Source organism: Lichenostomus cassidix, chromosome 9 (genome assembly GCF_008360975.1).
Source record: "Lichenostomus cassidix isolate B80296 chromosome 9, HeHo_3.0, whole genome shotgun sequence".
NCBI classification, from domain to species: domain Eukaryota; kingdom Metazoa; phylum Chordata; class Aves; order Passeriformes; family Meliphagidae; genus Lichenostomus; species Lichenostomus cassidix.
Window position 1 is genome coordinate 11,459,071 of NC_139490.1, and position 16,857 is coordinate 11,475,927.

Below are 16,857 nucleotides of genomic sequence, written 5' to 3' on the forward strand. Positions count from 1 at the left end.
CATATAGAAAAGTATGCAGAACTTAATTTGCTGCCACCTTGTCATTTTGCATATAATTTGTAAATTAAATTTAGGAGATGCTTTCTGGAAATTTCTTATTTCCAAGTAAATGTCATTGGCATGAACCTAAGATGCCTCTGTGAAGGTTCTGTGAAGGTTTGCCCACCTAATAATGTTTAAGATGAGGTTGCTATACTAATGGAAACTGCTTTGGTCAGCTGAGTCCATGGTGAAATCCAGTACAAAATTCTGAGATCGTTTTTTTTCACCTTCAGGCCAAGCAACATGTCAAGTGGTAGGAGATCCCCATTATTTCACTTTTGATGGAATGAAGTACACTTTTGTGGGAACCTGCACCTACACTTTGGTTGAGGTTGTCAACACTGCAACCAATGTCATTCCTATAACCATACTTGGCAAGAATGAAGACAGAGGACCAAGAGGGGCCACATACCTGAAAGAAGTCTACATAGATGTGCATGGTATACGAATCACCCTTCAGAAAAACCAAGGAATCCTGGTAGGTGGTGGTCCTCTTTATTCTGGCAAGTATCTTAAAATCAGCTCACCTAGAATAGCTGTAGGAAAAACGATTTTCACATTGCCTAAGGAATATATATGCACATGCTTAATACTTGTGGGCACTTCCATTTAATGGATGTCATGAGGAAATGTTCTTTCTCACTAGTTCCCAAGGCTTCTGGTTTGGGTTTACTGTTTTATTGTCCATATGTTGGAGATTAAACCCGGGGCCTCCATGCTGGGGAATTCTTCCCTGAATTAAAATGTGGGACTCCCCACTTCAACAGCTTTTATCAACACAGTCACCTATAGTGAGCAAGGCATAATATATCACTCTAGAATAACATGGGGAGCCATGGCAGTACTGGAGCCAGAGAATCTGCCCCATGGGTGAGTAAGAGCTTGCTCACTGCCAGGGACCTTTCCAGCTCCCAGTTAAAAACACAGGATATGAATGCTGCCCAGCCCTCCTCAGCTAAAAGACTGATTCCTACAACTCATAGCTGGAATATGCAATGGTGGAAATGTAAAGAGCTAGCAGTGTCACAGAGAATCTTCAGCACTGCTAGGAATATAGATTGTGATCTTTCATGGAAGAATGTCCATACTGACAAATGACACATCTCTCCAGCTGAACAATGAGAGAGTCTACACTCCAGTGCAGAACCGACTGCCAGGCATGTCCATTGGAAATGTTGGCAGATTTATAGTAGTGGAAACTGACTTTGGTGTGATAGTGAAATATGATGGCAATCACCATCTGGAAATCACCCTCCCACGCTCTTATTTCTCACAGGTAAGATATAGTATGCAAACATCTGGAGTTGTTTCAAAAGCACTGCTTTGTGCATTTACTTCTAGTTCCTTTTATTCCAGTGTTTTGCTATTTCATCTTTCTTTGTAGCTGTATTGTAACAAATGTAATTTTTTTCCTTTCTGTTTTTTTCTCTTCACAATTTCTTTGTGTTCCAAAGGGATAGTTAAAGAAAATTACCTGTCTAGGGAAATACTTCTAACTTAGAGAAATAAACAGCTTGAAGCCTTAGGGAATCACAGATTTACTGCAATTCTTGTTTTGTTTCTCTGTGGATGCAGTCAGAATGTCTGAAATATCTTGTACAGGATTGGTTTTTGGTGGGGATTTGGTCATATTATTTCATAGGCAATGAATAAGAAGTTATTGAGGAAGCTAATGCAAAGAGGTCATGCTTAGAATATGGTTCTTTTTCATCTGCAGGTGCATGGCATGTGTGGCAATTTCAATGGTAATCTTGAAGATGATCTGTCCTTGACCAATGGTACAGCTGTCACTGCCCCAGAATTTGGAAATAGCTGGGAAGTGGAGGAAGACAGTGATAAGGGGTAAATGTTAAACTATTTTCATACCTCACATCTTACTTCAGGAAACAGTGAATTGGTTTCAATTGTTTTGACTGTTTGCTACTTTGTAACATATAAACAGCCCATATGAGACTTTTCTTCAATTTGAATCTGAAATACTTCCCCACAGGAAAACACTGCATAGGCCAGAGGGAAACCACAGCCATTCTATGGATCTATATACACACTTGGGGAATGAGGCTTTGGGGGCAGTCTACAGTGTGGACTCTGTTTATTTTACACTGGTAACACCCAGAGCAGGATGATGGTGCTGAGGAAAGGTGAGGGCCAGCTGGTCCCTAGCAGACAGGGAGCCATATGTGACAACACAGCTGAGAAAACTGTGGCCTCACCCACCAGGGTCCATCCCACTCTACCTGAGTGAGACAAGCAGGGAAGCCCCATGGATGGAAGCTGAGGTCAGCCTGGCTCAGTCCAGGTCACCACAGAAATCTGCAGACATGAGACAGATCCAAGGCCAAGCTGTGAAGTCAATCCTCTAGTCAGGGCCAAGTTCAGTGAAAGTAATGAGTGTCAGACACAGTGTGGTGGTTGTTAGGCAGGTCTACTTCTGCCCAGTCTTTCATTCATTGACAGAAGGAAGTTGTAGTCTCCAGCCTTTTCTGCTTTTCAGTTGAAAAAACTTTTCAGTTTCAATCTCTGTCTTATATATGCCTTTGAAACTTAGATGCCTCTGTCTGTGCTTTCTTGCAGTTGTTTGCCAGACTTTAGAGAAGATGATGACACCCCTTGCACTGCTGAGAATAAACCAGTCATTGAAAGACAGTGCAATGTTCTAAAATCAGACAAATTCAAAGTATGCCATAGTATAGTCAACCCTGATGACTTCATAGAGATCTGCATCTATGATATGTGCCAGTATGATGGTATGAAGTCTGCTCTCTGCGACATAGTTCAAGCCTATGTGGACATCTGCAGGAATCATGGAATCATCATTAAATGGAGGAATAGCACATTCTGTCGTAAGTACAAAAGCAAGTGAAAAAAATGAAACCTGAATGACTGATAGTATGAAATAATTAGCAGAGTTAGGTGAACAAGTCATGTAAAAGAAAATTAAATCCAAATTCTCATGAAATGCAATTCTACTATCATGATTCCATTGCTGCACTGAACTGTGTTCACATTCAGATAAACCCAGAGATGTCTCAGAATTAGACAAGTTACGGATATTATTGTGGAATTAGAGTAGCATTAGTAGCCAAATGAGTGCCATGAGATATTGTAGTGATCCTCAAATGCAGAAATAATATAACCAGAAAACTAAAAGAAAGTGAGACACTATGTTAGGACACAGGGCTCAATGCCAGTCACTGTGATTTGAACAAAAACTGTCAATTTGCCCAACTGATTATTAAGGATCCTGTTCTCAGATTAATTTCCAGGGTATGTGCCTCACTGCACCCTTTCAACAAAGCTACAAATGATGTAAAAATTACTAAAGATCATATAGTGGGGTTTTATTTGTGTGGGGTTTTTTATAGTGTTGTGGGATTATTACATAATGTTGTGGAGGACAAAACAATTAACTGGTTAAAAACCAAGTCAGATGAATGTTTAATCATCAGAAATCCCTAGTTGCCTCCTTGCCATGAGTGGAGAAAATACTGGACTAACAAAACTTTTAGTCATGTTACAGTGTTTCTTGAACTGTCCCCTTATGCATCTCCAGTCACTGGCATAAATAGTGTTTAGAGCTAGATGAACCTGAAGTCTGACAATGCATATCTGCTGCTCTTGAATGTCTGTAGCTAAGCTAAATTTACACATGGTTTGCATCTATGGAGGGTTGAAAGGAATTTTCCTTTAAGATTCTCATTTCTAGAAGTGCCCAAAGAGGCATTTGCAACTGAACTGGAATACTGAATCTGGATAATCTAGTGCCAGGTGGTTCAGTCATACCTGTAATAAAACTGAATAAGTAGTTATAAAGAGCATGTGTTTTGGGAGATTTTTGTTGGGATTTTTTAAAGTTAAATATAAAAATAAAAACCAGCTGCTGAAGAAAATCAGCCATTAAAAGGTAGTTCTGTACTACCATTTCATAGACCAAGGTGAAGCTTTCAGTGTTTGCAGTGCACTTTGTAAATGTATTCAATAACACTGGCTCTGTTTTCCCACAAGCATTGCCCTGCCCATCCCGGAGCCACTACAAAGACTGTGTCTCTGCCTGCCCATCAACATGCAGTGACATTTTTGCCTCCTCCCTTTGTGAGAAGACAGAAGAGTGCACAGAGGGCTGTGAATGTGATGATAATTATGTGCTCAGTAATGGCAACTGTGTCCCTCTGAGCAGCTGTGGCTGCAGGGATGATGACAACAATTACTACAGTGTAAGTAGTTTGTGGAGCAAATCTCTGATTTCAAAACTTGTAGAAAATTGGTCTCCTGTCCATCTTGATATGAAAGAGAGAGAGATCAAAGACTTCAGGATCTCTTAAATACCTTTCATCTGGTTAGTAAGAGCTGTAGGCTTGGGTATTAGGAGATGGAAAAACTTGCTTGATACTTTGCACCTGAGGCCAAAACTGAAGCCTATTTGAAAACAATCAATTGATCAGAGTTATTCAGGCAGTCTGTCCTAGTCCAGTTTTGTGTTCAAATTCTCATGTTGAAGACAGTAAGGTAAATGGACTGAGATCCCCTCTCCCAGGCTCTTGGTGAGACTACACTTACTCAAGCAGCTGAGGAATTGCCAACTGGGCAAGGTTGCACCTAGCCAGTCTCCACACCCTTGGATATTGAACTTCCATTGCACTGCAAAGCTGAGCACCTTGATAACATATTATTAACACAACTTGTGTCCAGGCTGGGGAGACGTGGATTACTCCACACTGCACCAAAAGATGCCAGTGCCAGAAGAATGGTGTCATCAGTTGTAAGAGCTATAGCTGTGATTCTGCAGAAACCTGCGTGATCAAAAATGGAAAACACAAGTGCAATCCAACAGGTATGTACAAGAAGGTCTTCACTTGGGGTTCACTCGAGGGCTGCAGGAGGGAGGATGTGTGTGTCCATTCTTTCTTTCATGGCAATTCAGTTCTTTCACAGGGAAAGAAGGCAACTCTGACTGTGTCATTGACAATACATTATTGAATACAAAAAGGCCTCATTTCTCATAACAGAAGGTTCCTATTCCATACAGAGAATTTGTAGAGGGAAATGGTTACCTTGGTATAATTTACTTCTATCTAGAAATTTGACAATTCAGCCTGACTAGTTTAAATAAAATTTAAAAAAAGAAAATTCTACCAAAACAAGAATTCAGTTTGTGAATCCTATCACAGTGACCCTGTTTTTTTCATTGCACGTTGATTTGAGAACAGAATAAAAAACCAAAAAAACAATAACAAAAAACCAGGACAGAACAGATATGAACAGATACTTAATAGGCCAGTCAGAGATCTTTGGTGCTTTTCATTCAATACTTGTTTCGGCTAGGCAAAGTTAATCCCATATTCTCTAGGTGAATTGGGTTGATTAGAAGACAGCTTGTTGCATAGTGTCTCTACACTTCAATTTTGAAGAATAGCATGGCATCAGTCCTACTGTACTGAGGATCAGTACAAAAGCATAAGGCAAATCCAGTGTACCCCTGCTATGTTTTGGCAAAATATCTGAGCTGAGCCCCCCTAGCAGTTTTAGGGATAGCCTTGCTCCTGGCATAATGGTTTACTCTGTGCTCGATGGTCAAAGGAGAATACATAGATGATAGTCGCTGCATCTGATTGTTAGGTCTGGTGAATTAAGTGATAATTTTACTAACCTCAGAGGAAATCAGTGACAGCACTGAGTCAACAAACTTAAACATTGTTTTTCAATGTTGTAACAACACATGGCAGAGGTTATGAAAACAACATCTCTTGAGAGCCCACTGCAAGCAATGCTGTGTGGCAGAGTCATTCCTCTGCAAAGGGCCAATGTGCACAACTTAATCTCTATAAATTCTATACACCCTAATGTTCTGCATCAGCTCAGTTGGCTCACAGTTGTTCTCAGAAGAGGAATGAGTTTCTCTGTCCATCTCTCCATTTGAGTGTCCATTCACTAGAGTGAAGCCTTAGCCCCTATCTTTACTTTCAGACCTTCATCCTAGCAGCAATCATTTTTATCTAACATTTTGAACCAGTTCAGGCATGAGATCTGCCACATGCACATTTAGACTGGAGATTAAGGAAGCTCTTCCCTTTCAGGTTTTGGGAGATGCCAGGTCATGGGCGACCCACACTACATCACCTTTGATGGGCTGGTGCACCACTTCCAAGGGAAATACACCTATATCCTGGCTGAGACTGTCCCTGACCTACCTGACACTCTGACACAGTTCAGCATTGAAGGCGTGAACTATCCTTTACGTGGAAGTCGACACATTACTTACCTGAAAGAGATGCTCATCAATGTTTACAACCACACAGTGCGATTCAGGCAGAACAAGCAGGTTCTGGTAAGTCTCTCCCTGACTGCAGAGCACAGAGAAAAGGCCTCCCTTGGAGTAAAACACCTTTGAGTAATGGACATTTGTTTTGAACAATTAAAATATTAAAGCAAACTGAATTATTACAGCAGTGCTGTGAGGCAACCACAAATGAGATTTTCAGTTATGTTCAGTCTTTTTTCTCCATAGCTATGAAAGATATAATTCTTCTTCAAACAAATAAATTAATAGAGTTTTAGAAATGAAACATCAATTATCTCAATGCTTACAATAAAGCCACACAAAATTTTGTCAGTGGTAAGGAAAGGTTTGTTTTATACTAGGATAATTTCAGTTCCTTCCTCTTTGTTGGTATATAAGAGTATACATAGCTCCTATATACATTTTTAGCTCAGTAATAGAAATTTCTTAGGATGATATAAAGTCCTGTGTCCAGATCACTTTCCTCAATACATGATTTTGTTAACTTAAAATAAATGCATACTGTTAAATTATCTGATATATTTCTCATAAAACCAGAGAAGTATTAGATTGTAGCATTGATCTGTACTGAAACCGGATTTTAATTTGGCCTATGTATAACGAATTTTAATTTTGTCTTTTCTTCTAAGTTGGATGGTGTGAGGGTGAGGCCCCCTGTTCGACCTCATGAAGGTATTCGTATCTATCAGAGGACAACAAGAATTTACCTGGAGACAGATTTTGGCTTATATGTGAGCTTTGATGGCAATCAAAATGCAGGTAAGTGATACTAAAAAACTGTGCAGAAATATTTATGCACCATCCCCAAAAAATGATCTCATTCCAAAGGAGGCCTAAACCCAAGGCAAAATTTGAACTCTTTGCCCTTTGAGCTTATGGTCCTTTGTGATATGAAATACCAGAAAATTAAAAGAACGAGTGTTTCCCAGGAGCCAAAAAACCCACAAAACTGGCATTTCTCTATCTGGATCCCACTGAATTTAGGAGAAAGATGTAGAGTCAGGCTGTCATATTTTTTTTCATGTTAAGTAAAGCATGAATGATAAAATCAAAAGCAAATCACTTAAAATTGCTGATTGAGATGATGGAGTGAAGTCTGGATCTGCCCCTTTGCCAGCTTAACCCAGTCACAGGACTCACAGGACTCACAGGACTGAGATCCTTAAGCTATACACTGTGAGTGTATCATTTTGCATGCTTCCTCTCAAGCCCACTCAAGATAATCCCATTCTTTAGTGTTTGTCAGGATTTACACGAGGCACACACCCAAGTCCCTCATGTAAACTGGACACACAGCATATAGCTATAGTATTTCTGAGTGTAGGGTGAAAGTGCCAGGCTATTTATTTCCACGGCCATCATTCCAAGACCTGAAATTCCAACTACAGAAAGGAAGAGTCTGTCTATTGAAACTCTATTTCTCAATGATCAAGTGGATTGTAAGTGAAGGGTAAAAAGTGGATGATGCATTCACTTTGTTGCAAAGCCGTAAGCAGCATGAACTAAGAGCACCCAGGCAGTGATGTCAGGCTATATAAAAACTTATATTGCAATCAATTACTTCAAGAAATTTCTTTTTTCATGATCCATGTTGCAGAGCACAGAAACTGTGAATCCATGTCTGAACAGGGATGTTCAGGGCTGTGCTCTTATGCTACATATTAAGCCCATGTCACATTACCAGCTTCAATCTGAATCATGACATGTGGCACTTGGCATTGGTTTTGGCCTCTTCCATACATTCAGTGGCAACAATTTCTGTGTAACAGCTTTTTCTTCTTCTGACTATGCCTAGACATAAAGCTGGCCACCACCTACAGAAGCAGAGTGGAAGGCTTGTGTGGTGACTTTGACGGGGGACACAGAAATGACTTCACAAAACCAGATGGTGTTTGGGTGAGGAACGTGAATGTATTTGGTGAAAGCTGGAAAGTTCCTCTGAAAAGAAGCTCTCGTCTCAGGTATTTGATTTTCTATTTAATATCCACAGCAAGCACTGCCACTAAAAGTGAGTGAATTAAGCCATAGTTAACCTCTAGGAATAACTACACGGTCTAATTTCTGTCTTATCTTTCTTCTTCCCTTTGTTTTTGTGTAGGGACTTTTTCTGCTCATCATTATTTGAACTCAGTGCCTTTCTATCTGGCCAAAAGAGGCCTGAACTGTCAATGCATTTCTCCAGTTCAGTACCCCTCTTTGGGGCCAGAGCCATTCCAACTGTTAGGGCACAGGGATGAATAACATCTTTGCCAAGCTCATGGTTCTAGGCAAAGGTAAATACATGTTGTGCAGGATGGGCCTGAGTAAGTGCAAATCCTGATTCAGTGTCAATCTTTCCTCTGGAATATGAAGGTAGCTTCAAAATCCATCAACATAAATTCACAATTCCTCTCAGAAAAAGGTTCTTGAAGAGTCTGATTTTCTTACTTTTGTGGCTAACTCTATTTTTCCTGCAGGAACATGAAAAGTAAGGACATTCTTTAGTCTGTAAATGGGCATAATATTTCTAGTCAGGCAAATTCTGTGCTAAATAATCCATACACAACATTGAAACAGGTTTCCCTATCCTTCCATCCTTCCATCCTTCCTTCCTTCCTCCCTTCCTTCCTTCCTTCCTGCCTGCCTGCTTTCCTTCCTGCCTTCCTGCCTTCCTGCCTTCCTGTTGCTTTGAAAGCCCTTTGGACATTGCTTAGCCACTAACACATTGCTTTTTCAGCAAGTAAATGGAATTGTATTAGCTGTCAGGATACATTTTGGCTGCAAAAATTTGCCTGCCAGAATAGCAGAAAATGTGAGGTAGTGTTGAGCATGAAGGGGCTCTGGAGGCTGGGCCCACAGGAGAATGCTGGCATTGCAGGCCTGCAGCCAGTTGTTTAGTGAAGGTGAACATATGTCCTAGAAACAGCGCTTTATGCCAGCTGCATCCTTCTGACTAATTTCAACTTTTGTTGAATAGATTGGTTGAAGGAGGCAAATGGATGAAAATGGATGCAGAATTTCCAAAGAGATAACTATAGATATCCCATTTAATTTAAATATCCGAAAATCTCTGAGAGAGCAGGAAGTGTTCCAGTACATGATTTGCTATATCTCCTTCCCATACAGCATAAATGATGAGTGAGAAATAAGCTTACATTTACACCACAAGGCAGAAGCATTCTTACAGTGTTACTCAGAGAGTAGTACCATGAATGCTGGATGTACACAGAACACTGATGATTTCATAATGACTTCATTTACAGACGAGATGTCAGCTCAGAAAATGAGTCTGAGGAGGAACCAGATCCAGGGCTTTTCCAAGGTTGCAATGAAAATCAGCTGAAGCAACAAAACACAACTTCAAGATGTAAAATCCTGATTGACTTGGATGGTCCTTTTGCCAAGTGTCACTCTGCAGTCCAACCAGATTTCTATTTCACGTATGTGTCTACTGTTCTCCTCATTTGCAAAATCATTCTTGCAATAGTTTCTGATAAGAACTATCTTCAGTCATCTGCAATCTCCAGGGTATTAATATGAGCTGGGGATAATAGGTGTCTTTGGAGAACTGGGCCCAGTGACTCCAGTATCTTAAGCCAAATAAAGTGGACCAATGGCTTAAATGTGTATATATATATATATATATCCTGGTTCTTAACATAAGCCTACTTTTACTCCTCACTCTAGAATTTGGTTGGGCAGCCTGTCCTACCTGCTTAGTGGTGCCCTGATTTTCCTGAGGTGCTGCATATTTGCAGATTCCATTCATCTTGGATCTCAATGCCTCTGAAAATCAGACCATGGATATTCAAATGATGAGCAAAGCTGAGAAGGCAGCACTGGCAAACAAACACTGGATAAAACAGAATTCTGTGTCAACATTCAAGGCACACAGACAGCATGAGGGTGCCAATGTACTGAAAGAAGTGTGTAGTTCAGCTGTAAGACTGATCAGCATTAAAAAGTCCATAAGCAAGATGTAGCCCAAAGTGGAAGCAGAAAGCAAGGAAGAACTTACTGTGTTAAGTCAGGCAACTGTTTATTGCTTGATCCAATAGAGGCTTAGATTGCATATGAGGAAAATTTTCTATTTAGGGCCATGGTTTAGTGGTGGACCTGGCAGGATTAGGTTAAAGGTTGGGCTGGATGATCTCCAGAGGTCTTTTTCTGCCTTAATGACCTATGATTCTACATGGACACCCCACACAGCAGCAGCAGCTGCACAACGAATGACCTGATCTTCCCAATCACATGCTTGGGGTGTCTTTATTCCTGTTTCCTGTTTGGAAAACAAAACTAACTCAGAGTCAGGCAGAAAAATAGATGAAAATAACCAAGAACAAATGTATTGGTAATTAATGTTTTCTCATGCTGCACATAGGAGCTGCTTGTTCGATATGTGTGTGGACGGAGATGAGGCTGCTACCTTGTGTCGCAGTCTGGAGGAATATGTGCTGGCTTGTCAGCAGCAAGAAGTCAGTGTCGATGGCTGGAGGCAACAGACAGACTGTGGTAAGCACAGGAAGAAAATGAAAGTAGAGATTCTACCTACAAGACTCTCAAAATCTGAAGTTTAAGCCTTTTTGTATATCGGATCTTCTCAGGGAGTAAAAACATGTTGATTCACACTTCACTAACTCTTCACAGTTTAGCACAATTGCTTTTCTGGCCTCTCTTCTGTGTTTTTGCATTTAAACCCCAGCTTAGAGAGATACTTAGGAAATCAGAGCTGTCAGCTCCCCATCATCAAAAGTTTTGTGATAAAAAACATGTCCCCATTCCCAATTGGATGAAAAGTTTGGGTTTCTGAGAACATCACAAGCTACAAACCTGAAGGGAAAACACCTTATTTCAAGTAATGCACAGCAGCCTGGTATAACTGGACTCCTTATTTCTACAGGTATATCATGTCCTGCCAACAGCAAGTACAGCTCATGCATGTCTGCATGCCCAGCATCCTGCAATGACCTGACCAGCCCCTCTGAGTGTGAATCACCCTGTGTTGAAGGCTGTGAATGTCTCCCTGGTTATGTTCTCAGTGGCTTTGACTGTGTGCCTTACAAACAGTGTGGCTGCACATACCTTAACAAATACTATGAGGTACAGTCTCTCTCTGTGGGTCAGACAGTTCCCACAGCACTAAGCAGTATTTTCTCCTGTTAGTTATTTCTGCAATCTCCTCATAATCCTCAACATGTAATTTTGCATTAGAAACATTTGAAACAAAGAGCAATTGTTTAATAAAACTCTGGTTTCTGGAGAAAGAGAGATCAAGATCTCTTGGTCTCCCCCTGAAACTCTGCCTTGCCAGTCCAAGGCAGACATTTGGGGAAAGTATGTGATTGCACTAATGTTAATTCTTGACCTTTATTACATGGAAAAATAGTCTCACAGGCTTTAGAGGTTACAACACACCAGTTACAGAAAAATTCTGTGCGTCACTGTGTCCCTGCTCTTCTCAGTCAAGAGCAGTTTAGGCAGGGTTGGGAGTCTGTAGAATTGGATAGGACATGAAGAGAGCCCTGAGCAAAGCTGGATTCTGAGGAGAATCATTCATTGTCACTGCAGGATAGAGCAGCTTCATTATCTCATAGATTTCTGGTTTATCACTAGAGATTTGGGACAGAAAAGGCCTAAGCCAGTAAAGATTTACTGTTAACAGGTGGCACTTTTAAGAAGAATGGCAGATAGAATTTCCATATTGCCTTGGAGGTATGATGTGATGCATAAGCCACTCATCTCCAACAACAGTTGGACATTTTTGGTTGCCCATGTACCCTGCCTGAGGTTAGGATATCATGCCCCAAACCCTTCTTTTGCTTGCATTCTTTCTTGGGCCATCCTCGAGTTTCAAAGAGCTGCATTAGTAAACTGCTTTGCTTTCTTTTTTTTGTACAAACTACTTTAAAAAACCCCAGTCTTCCCTTTTAATGTTCATCATGAAAACATTGGAGAGAGTATAATGAGGGACCCAGAGCTACATTCATGCTTTTTCTGGCTGATTTTATTTTATATTTTTGACCCTTGTTCTTCCAGATTGGAGAAATATTCACCACTGATGACTGCTCTCAGATGTGCCAGTGCACAGAAAGCTCCACTGTTTTCTGCTCTGACAAAGTGTGTGCGTCTGGCGAAATCTGTGGCATTTCCAACTACAGTCATGGATGCTACAGGAGTGAGTCAACCACTGTCATATTGTCTTGGATGCTATGAAACCTTGACTTACCGTAAAGGACATCACTAGGTTGGGGATAGTTGCAAGACAGAGTGTACAGAAGACAAGCTTACAGGGGATCTTGCTCTGATGTTTCACTGGAGAAACAGTGTTTCTTGTCAGATACAAGTAACACACTAAAATACAGAGGATGTGCAGCGTTAGGAGTCAGCGTAATCTAAGCAAGATCAGTTCTCTTCAGGGTTGGACTATCTGAGAGTCAAGTGATCCTTCTTTCTTCCCAGGTGGACCATGTATGCCAAATCCTTGTAAGAATGATGGCATTTGCTCTGAAACTACCAACAGCACCTCCCTCCACTTCTGTGAATGTTCAGAACTCTACACAGGACCAAACTGCGAGGCTGAAAAGATAGGTAATAAAGCTATTCTGGATTTCCCTGTCTGCATTACACACAACTTTTTCAAAAATGAATGTTGTTATGGAGAAGACTGCGCTTGCTCTTCATTTTCACGAAGCAAATTGTTACCCAGTGTGTCATCCACTGTGGTCATCCAGCCCGTGGTCATCCAAGCAGAAAGAAGAGTCAGAACCCAATGGAAAGGGGCCAGAAAGCAGGATAGCAGGGCTTGGTACAGCAGGACCTGGGTCTGACACCACCCCAAAAAGCCACAGAGAACACACTATAAACCATACAGGCAAGGGTGGAGAAAAACAATTTCTGTTCATAGCAAGGTTAGCTTCCAGTGACAGGGCTCTTATTTGTTCTTCAGTTGAAGACCCTGGCACAGAGGATTCCAAGGATCACACAGTTGTCATCGTCGTCGGAATTGTGGCAGGTGTAGCTGTTATTGTCATTCTCATCTCCTCTACAATGTACATGTTAAGGTAAGGTTTTTCCCAGCTTTGCTGCATTCAGCAGAGTCAAGACATCTCTTTTAGCACCTGTAAACCTCAAAAGTCCCACCAACCTGCAGGGCCAGAAAGGGGTCACAGCATTTGGGATCTCTTTTGAGACATATGAGAAAACCTAATTTTTCTTTTCTCAGGAATGAACACATGCAATTTCTTTTACACAGGGCATATGCATGACTTACTACGAAACTCTAGCTTCTCCAAAACCCAGTTCCATTCATGCTCATACCATTGTTTCATCTCTCACTACAAATAGGAATAAAAATTAAAAATGGTTGTTCTTTTTTTTTTCCCCACTGTACAGAAGGAAGAGAAAGGAGGATAGAGTTACAATAACAAGAGATTCATCTTTGAAATGGTCCAGGGATAAACTGGATGCCAGAGTACGTGAGCAAGACTATGGCTACATCATGAACAGTGCATTTGATCAAAATGAATCCCCAAGTACACACCTATAGTTAACAATATTATCCCTATTCATTTGTCATACTTTTTATTTCTGTATTCTAATTGTATTTCTAATACTTTGAGAAGAAATTATAATAAATTTATCATGGCATTTGTGGAAAACCTTTGATACTGTTCAATTAAAATATCTCTCAGATCTCATGTTGTAGGCCCAGACTGAAATATGGGCTAACTGACACAAGAGACTCTGTTGCTTTCAAAGGCTGTTCGAAAAACACAAAGTCCAGACAGACCTTGAGAGCACAAGTGTGCTGCACATCATCACATACACACCTCTGAGAGATCAACAAACCACACACTGATGTGGTCAGAATTCAAACTGAAAGAGAGTAGCTTAGGTTAGATACCAGAAAGTAGGTTTAGATTAGATTTTAGAAAGAAATTCCTCACTGTGAGGGCGGTGAGGCACTGGAATGGGCTATCCAGAGAACTGGGGGATGCCCTGTCCCTGGAAGTGTTCAAATCCTGGCTGGATGGGGCTTTGAGCAACCTGGCCTAATGAAAGGTGTCCCTGGCCATGGCAGGGGCTTGGAACTGGATGATCTTTACCTCCCTTCCAACCCAAACCATTCCATGATCCTATGAACTAATTACAGCATCCCAGGCAGGTCTTCATAAGATCTTACCCAAATCCTTCCATGGGAAAGGGATTCATTGACTGGTGTGGACACAGTTCTTTACTCCTCTTCTGGCAAGGCATGTCCAGCTGGGGAGAGAAAGAAACAAGAAGACACTGAGCTCACCTGAGGACAGGTGTAGCAAAAAGGATGATCCCCCTTATCCCCTCAGAGTGGAGAAGACAAGAAGCAGGCTTGTCATCAGTCCCCAACCTGTGGGGCTAAGCAAGAGCATAACTTAATAAAAACTTTCTGAAGAATGAGATCCTGTCATAAACTCTCACTGGGGTCTTTGCAGACTCAGAAGCTGTCACACTGATGGATGTGAGAGGAGCTCTGCATCAACTCAGCCCCAGAGCATGCTAGGGACTGCCCTACATCAGGAGGCCAAAGGTGTTTGTGGCAAAGCCTAGTAAGCTGCTGTGTGTGAGACCCAGCCCAGGACAGACCACTCCCAAAGCTCAGGGACTGAAGCACTGCCTGGGCCTTGTCCAAGATCAGAATGGATTTCTGGGGTTATGAGCGAAGCTTTGAGATGTAAAGCACCATGAAAATGTTTCTGGTGCTTCTCCAGTTCTTTGCATGTTACTTTCTGATTGTTGAGGCAGACATTTAGTGCAGGTAGCTCAGTATACAGCTGCAGTGTGAGGAGCAGGTTGAGCTCTGGGTGGCAAAGCCTGACTGAACTGGTGCCAACCCTTGGCAGAACAAAGGGCACAGGGACCTGTGACACAGCCACATGAACATCTGACACTCAGAGATACAGCAGGAGCCAAGGACCCCAGCCTGTGAGGGTATAAAACTCACAGGGCTTCTTTTGTTTGAAGTTCCTCCTCAGAGGTACACAGCTCAAGCTGTTGTTGTGTTGTTGCACCATGATTAACTTATTTTAAGGATTCTGATGTTTGAGACTCAGCTCTGGGAAATCTGGGGGCAAGCAGGTAAGAAGACTTTGTCTGACTGTGTGTGAGGTGCACAGCAAGTCTAGGGGGACACCTGTTGGCTCACTAGAGCCACCCACTCTGATCAGGCCTCAGTTCCAGCTCAAGTGGTGCAAGTGTGACAGCCACAGTGGGTATTGGATGGTTAAACAGCAGGGTTTCTTTAACAGGGCTTGCTGTTTTTCCTGCTGCAATGCTGGTTATTATTTACTTACCCTCTCTCTTTTCCCTCGTATCCATAAACTCATGTGCACTGTCAGCCAGAGAAGTATTCACAGTCTCCATGGTGAGTTCGGTTATTCTGGTCCATTCAAGAACACACCAGCTGTCCACACACACAGGCCACAGCTATTTTGGAAAGGGTATGAATAGAAAGGGCCTTTCAACCTCATTACACAATGAAAATGAATCAGCGAGAGAGAACTACTGGTGCACAAACGAACTGTCAACTTTATGCTGGAATTTCACTGTGTTCATAACACCATCTTTGCTGCCTGTTCAGTGGCAGCTCCTATTGCACTCTCTCTCACGCCTGCTACACTGTGATTCAGTGACTGCTGAGCAGTGCTGACCACACTCTCCTCGCTCTGCACTCGGTGGGAGCACAGGCCCGTCCTTGCCCTGCAGGATCCCAACTCAGGCTCCCCCAAGCAACAGGAACCTGCTGCACCTAGGTAAAGTAGATTTCTGGGTTTCCGTATATACCTTTTCTTTTTTTCAAATATCATATGAACTGCCTTGGTGATTCAATTTCCACTGGCAAGTTTTGTAAATGATTGAGACTTAAAGAAGGAGATGATAAAGAAAACAGAACTGCCATTCAATGCTCCACTGAATTAACAATTTCCTGTCACTGGAAGAGAGAAAGATGACAAATATTGCACTCCTCTCATCATTTAAATCAACCAGCTTGCTCACCTAACTTTTGAAATGTTGGGCTTTAAATACACTGCTTAGTTCAGCTCAGAGGACAGTTTTGTTGTTAGTTTTAGCACACTGTGCCAGCACCACTCAAGGACATGGCTGTACAGGCTCAGCTGTGCCCATCTCTTGCACCAGGACCCTTGCTGGGCACAATCATGAGATTCTTCTGATGTTCTGAAGGAAATGTCTGGGCCACGTCATAAAAACACATCCTAAAATTCTCATCTCCCTAAAATCATTTCACTCAGAGCTCCACCTCCTCCGTTTCTCATCACAGTGAGGAAGTAGAACGGCAGCATCCCATTTCTCTCTCGAAAGGTCTCCTGGTGAGGGATGCTCACTCACCGCTAGGCCGAGCAGGACCGCAGCCTCTCGCCGGCTGGAGGAGCTCGAGGAGCAGCGGCAGAGCCTCCGGGAAAGTGGCAGTGGCCCGTCCTCCTCAGATTTTCCCATAAACGAGCGGTTTTGGCAACAATCTCGGGAGAGGAGCCTCCGCATGG

General features: G+C 42.0%; 1 protein-coding gene and 1 long non-coding RNA gene across 2 annotated transcripts in view; one reads left to right on the forward strand and one right to left on the reverse strand.

Moving 5' to 3' along the window:
- The window catches only part of LOC146433269 (IgGFc-binding protein-like), a 51,765-nt gene extending 37,788 nt beyond the window's left edge, over positions 1 to 13,977 (forward strand). The window contains exons 48-63 of the mRNA XM_085069416.1: positions 276 to 520; positions 1,154 to 1,318; positions 1,760 to 1,884; positions 2,617 to 2,885; positions 4,048 to 4,256; positions 4,732 to 4,873; positions 6,117 to 6,367; positions 6,970 to 7,099; positions 8,136 to 8,301; positions 9,583 to 9,759; positions 10,701 to 10,831; positions 11,220 to 11,419; positions 12,356 to 12,494; positions 12,779 to 12,907; positions 13,266 to 13,380; positions 13,712 to 13,977. Of these exons, the coding sequence (XP_084925542.1) occupies positions 276 to 520; positions 1,154 to 1,318; positions 1,760 to 1,884; positions 2,617 to 2,885; positions 4,048 to 4,256; positions 4,732 to 4,873; positions 6,117 to 6,367; positions 6,970 to 7,099; positions 8,136 to 8,301; positions 9,583 to 9,759; positions 10,701 to 10,831; positions 11,220 to 11,419; positions 12,356 to 12,494; positions 12,779 to 12,907; positions 13,266 to 13,380; positions 13,712 to 13,865 (2,747 nt within the window). The 3' untranslated portion in view covers positions 13,866 to 13,977. The remainder of the gene's footprint in view (positions 1 to 275; positions 521 to 1,153; positions 1,319 to 1,759; positions 1,885 to 2,616; positions 2,886 to 4,047; positions 4,257 to 4,731; positions 4,874 to 6,116; positions 6,368 to 6,969; positions 7,100 to 8,135; positions 8,302 to 9,582; positions 9,760 to 10,700; positions 10,832 to 11,219; positions 11,420 to 12,355; positions 12,495 to 12,778; positions 12,908 to 13,265; positions 13,381 to 13,711) is intronic.
- A 107-nt stretch (positions 13,978 to 14,084) lies between these two features.
- On the reverse strand, positions 14,085 to 16,841 carry LOC146433270 (uncharacterized). Its single transcript, XR_014854030.1, has 3 exons — positions 16,703 to 16,841; positions 15,649 to 15,781; positions 14,085 to 14,581 (listed from the first exon to the last, which is right to left on the reverse strand). It is a non-coding gene; the product is annotated as an uncharacterized LOC146433270 (long non-coding RNA).
- Between the last annotated feature and the right edge of the window lie 16 nt (positions 16,842 to 16,857).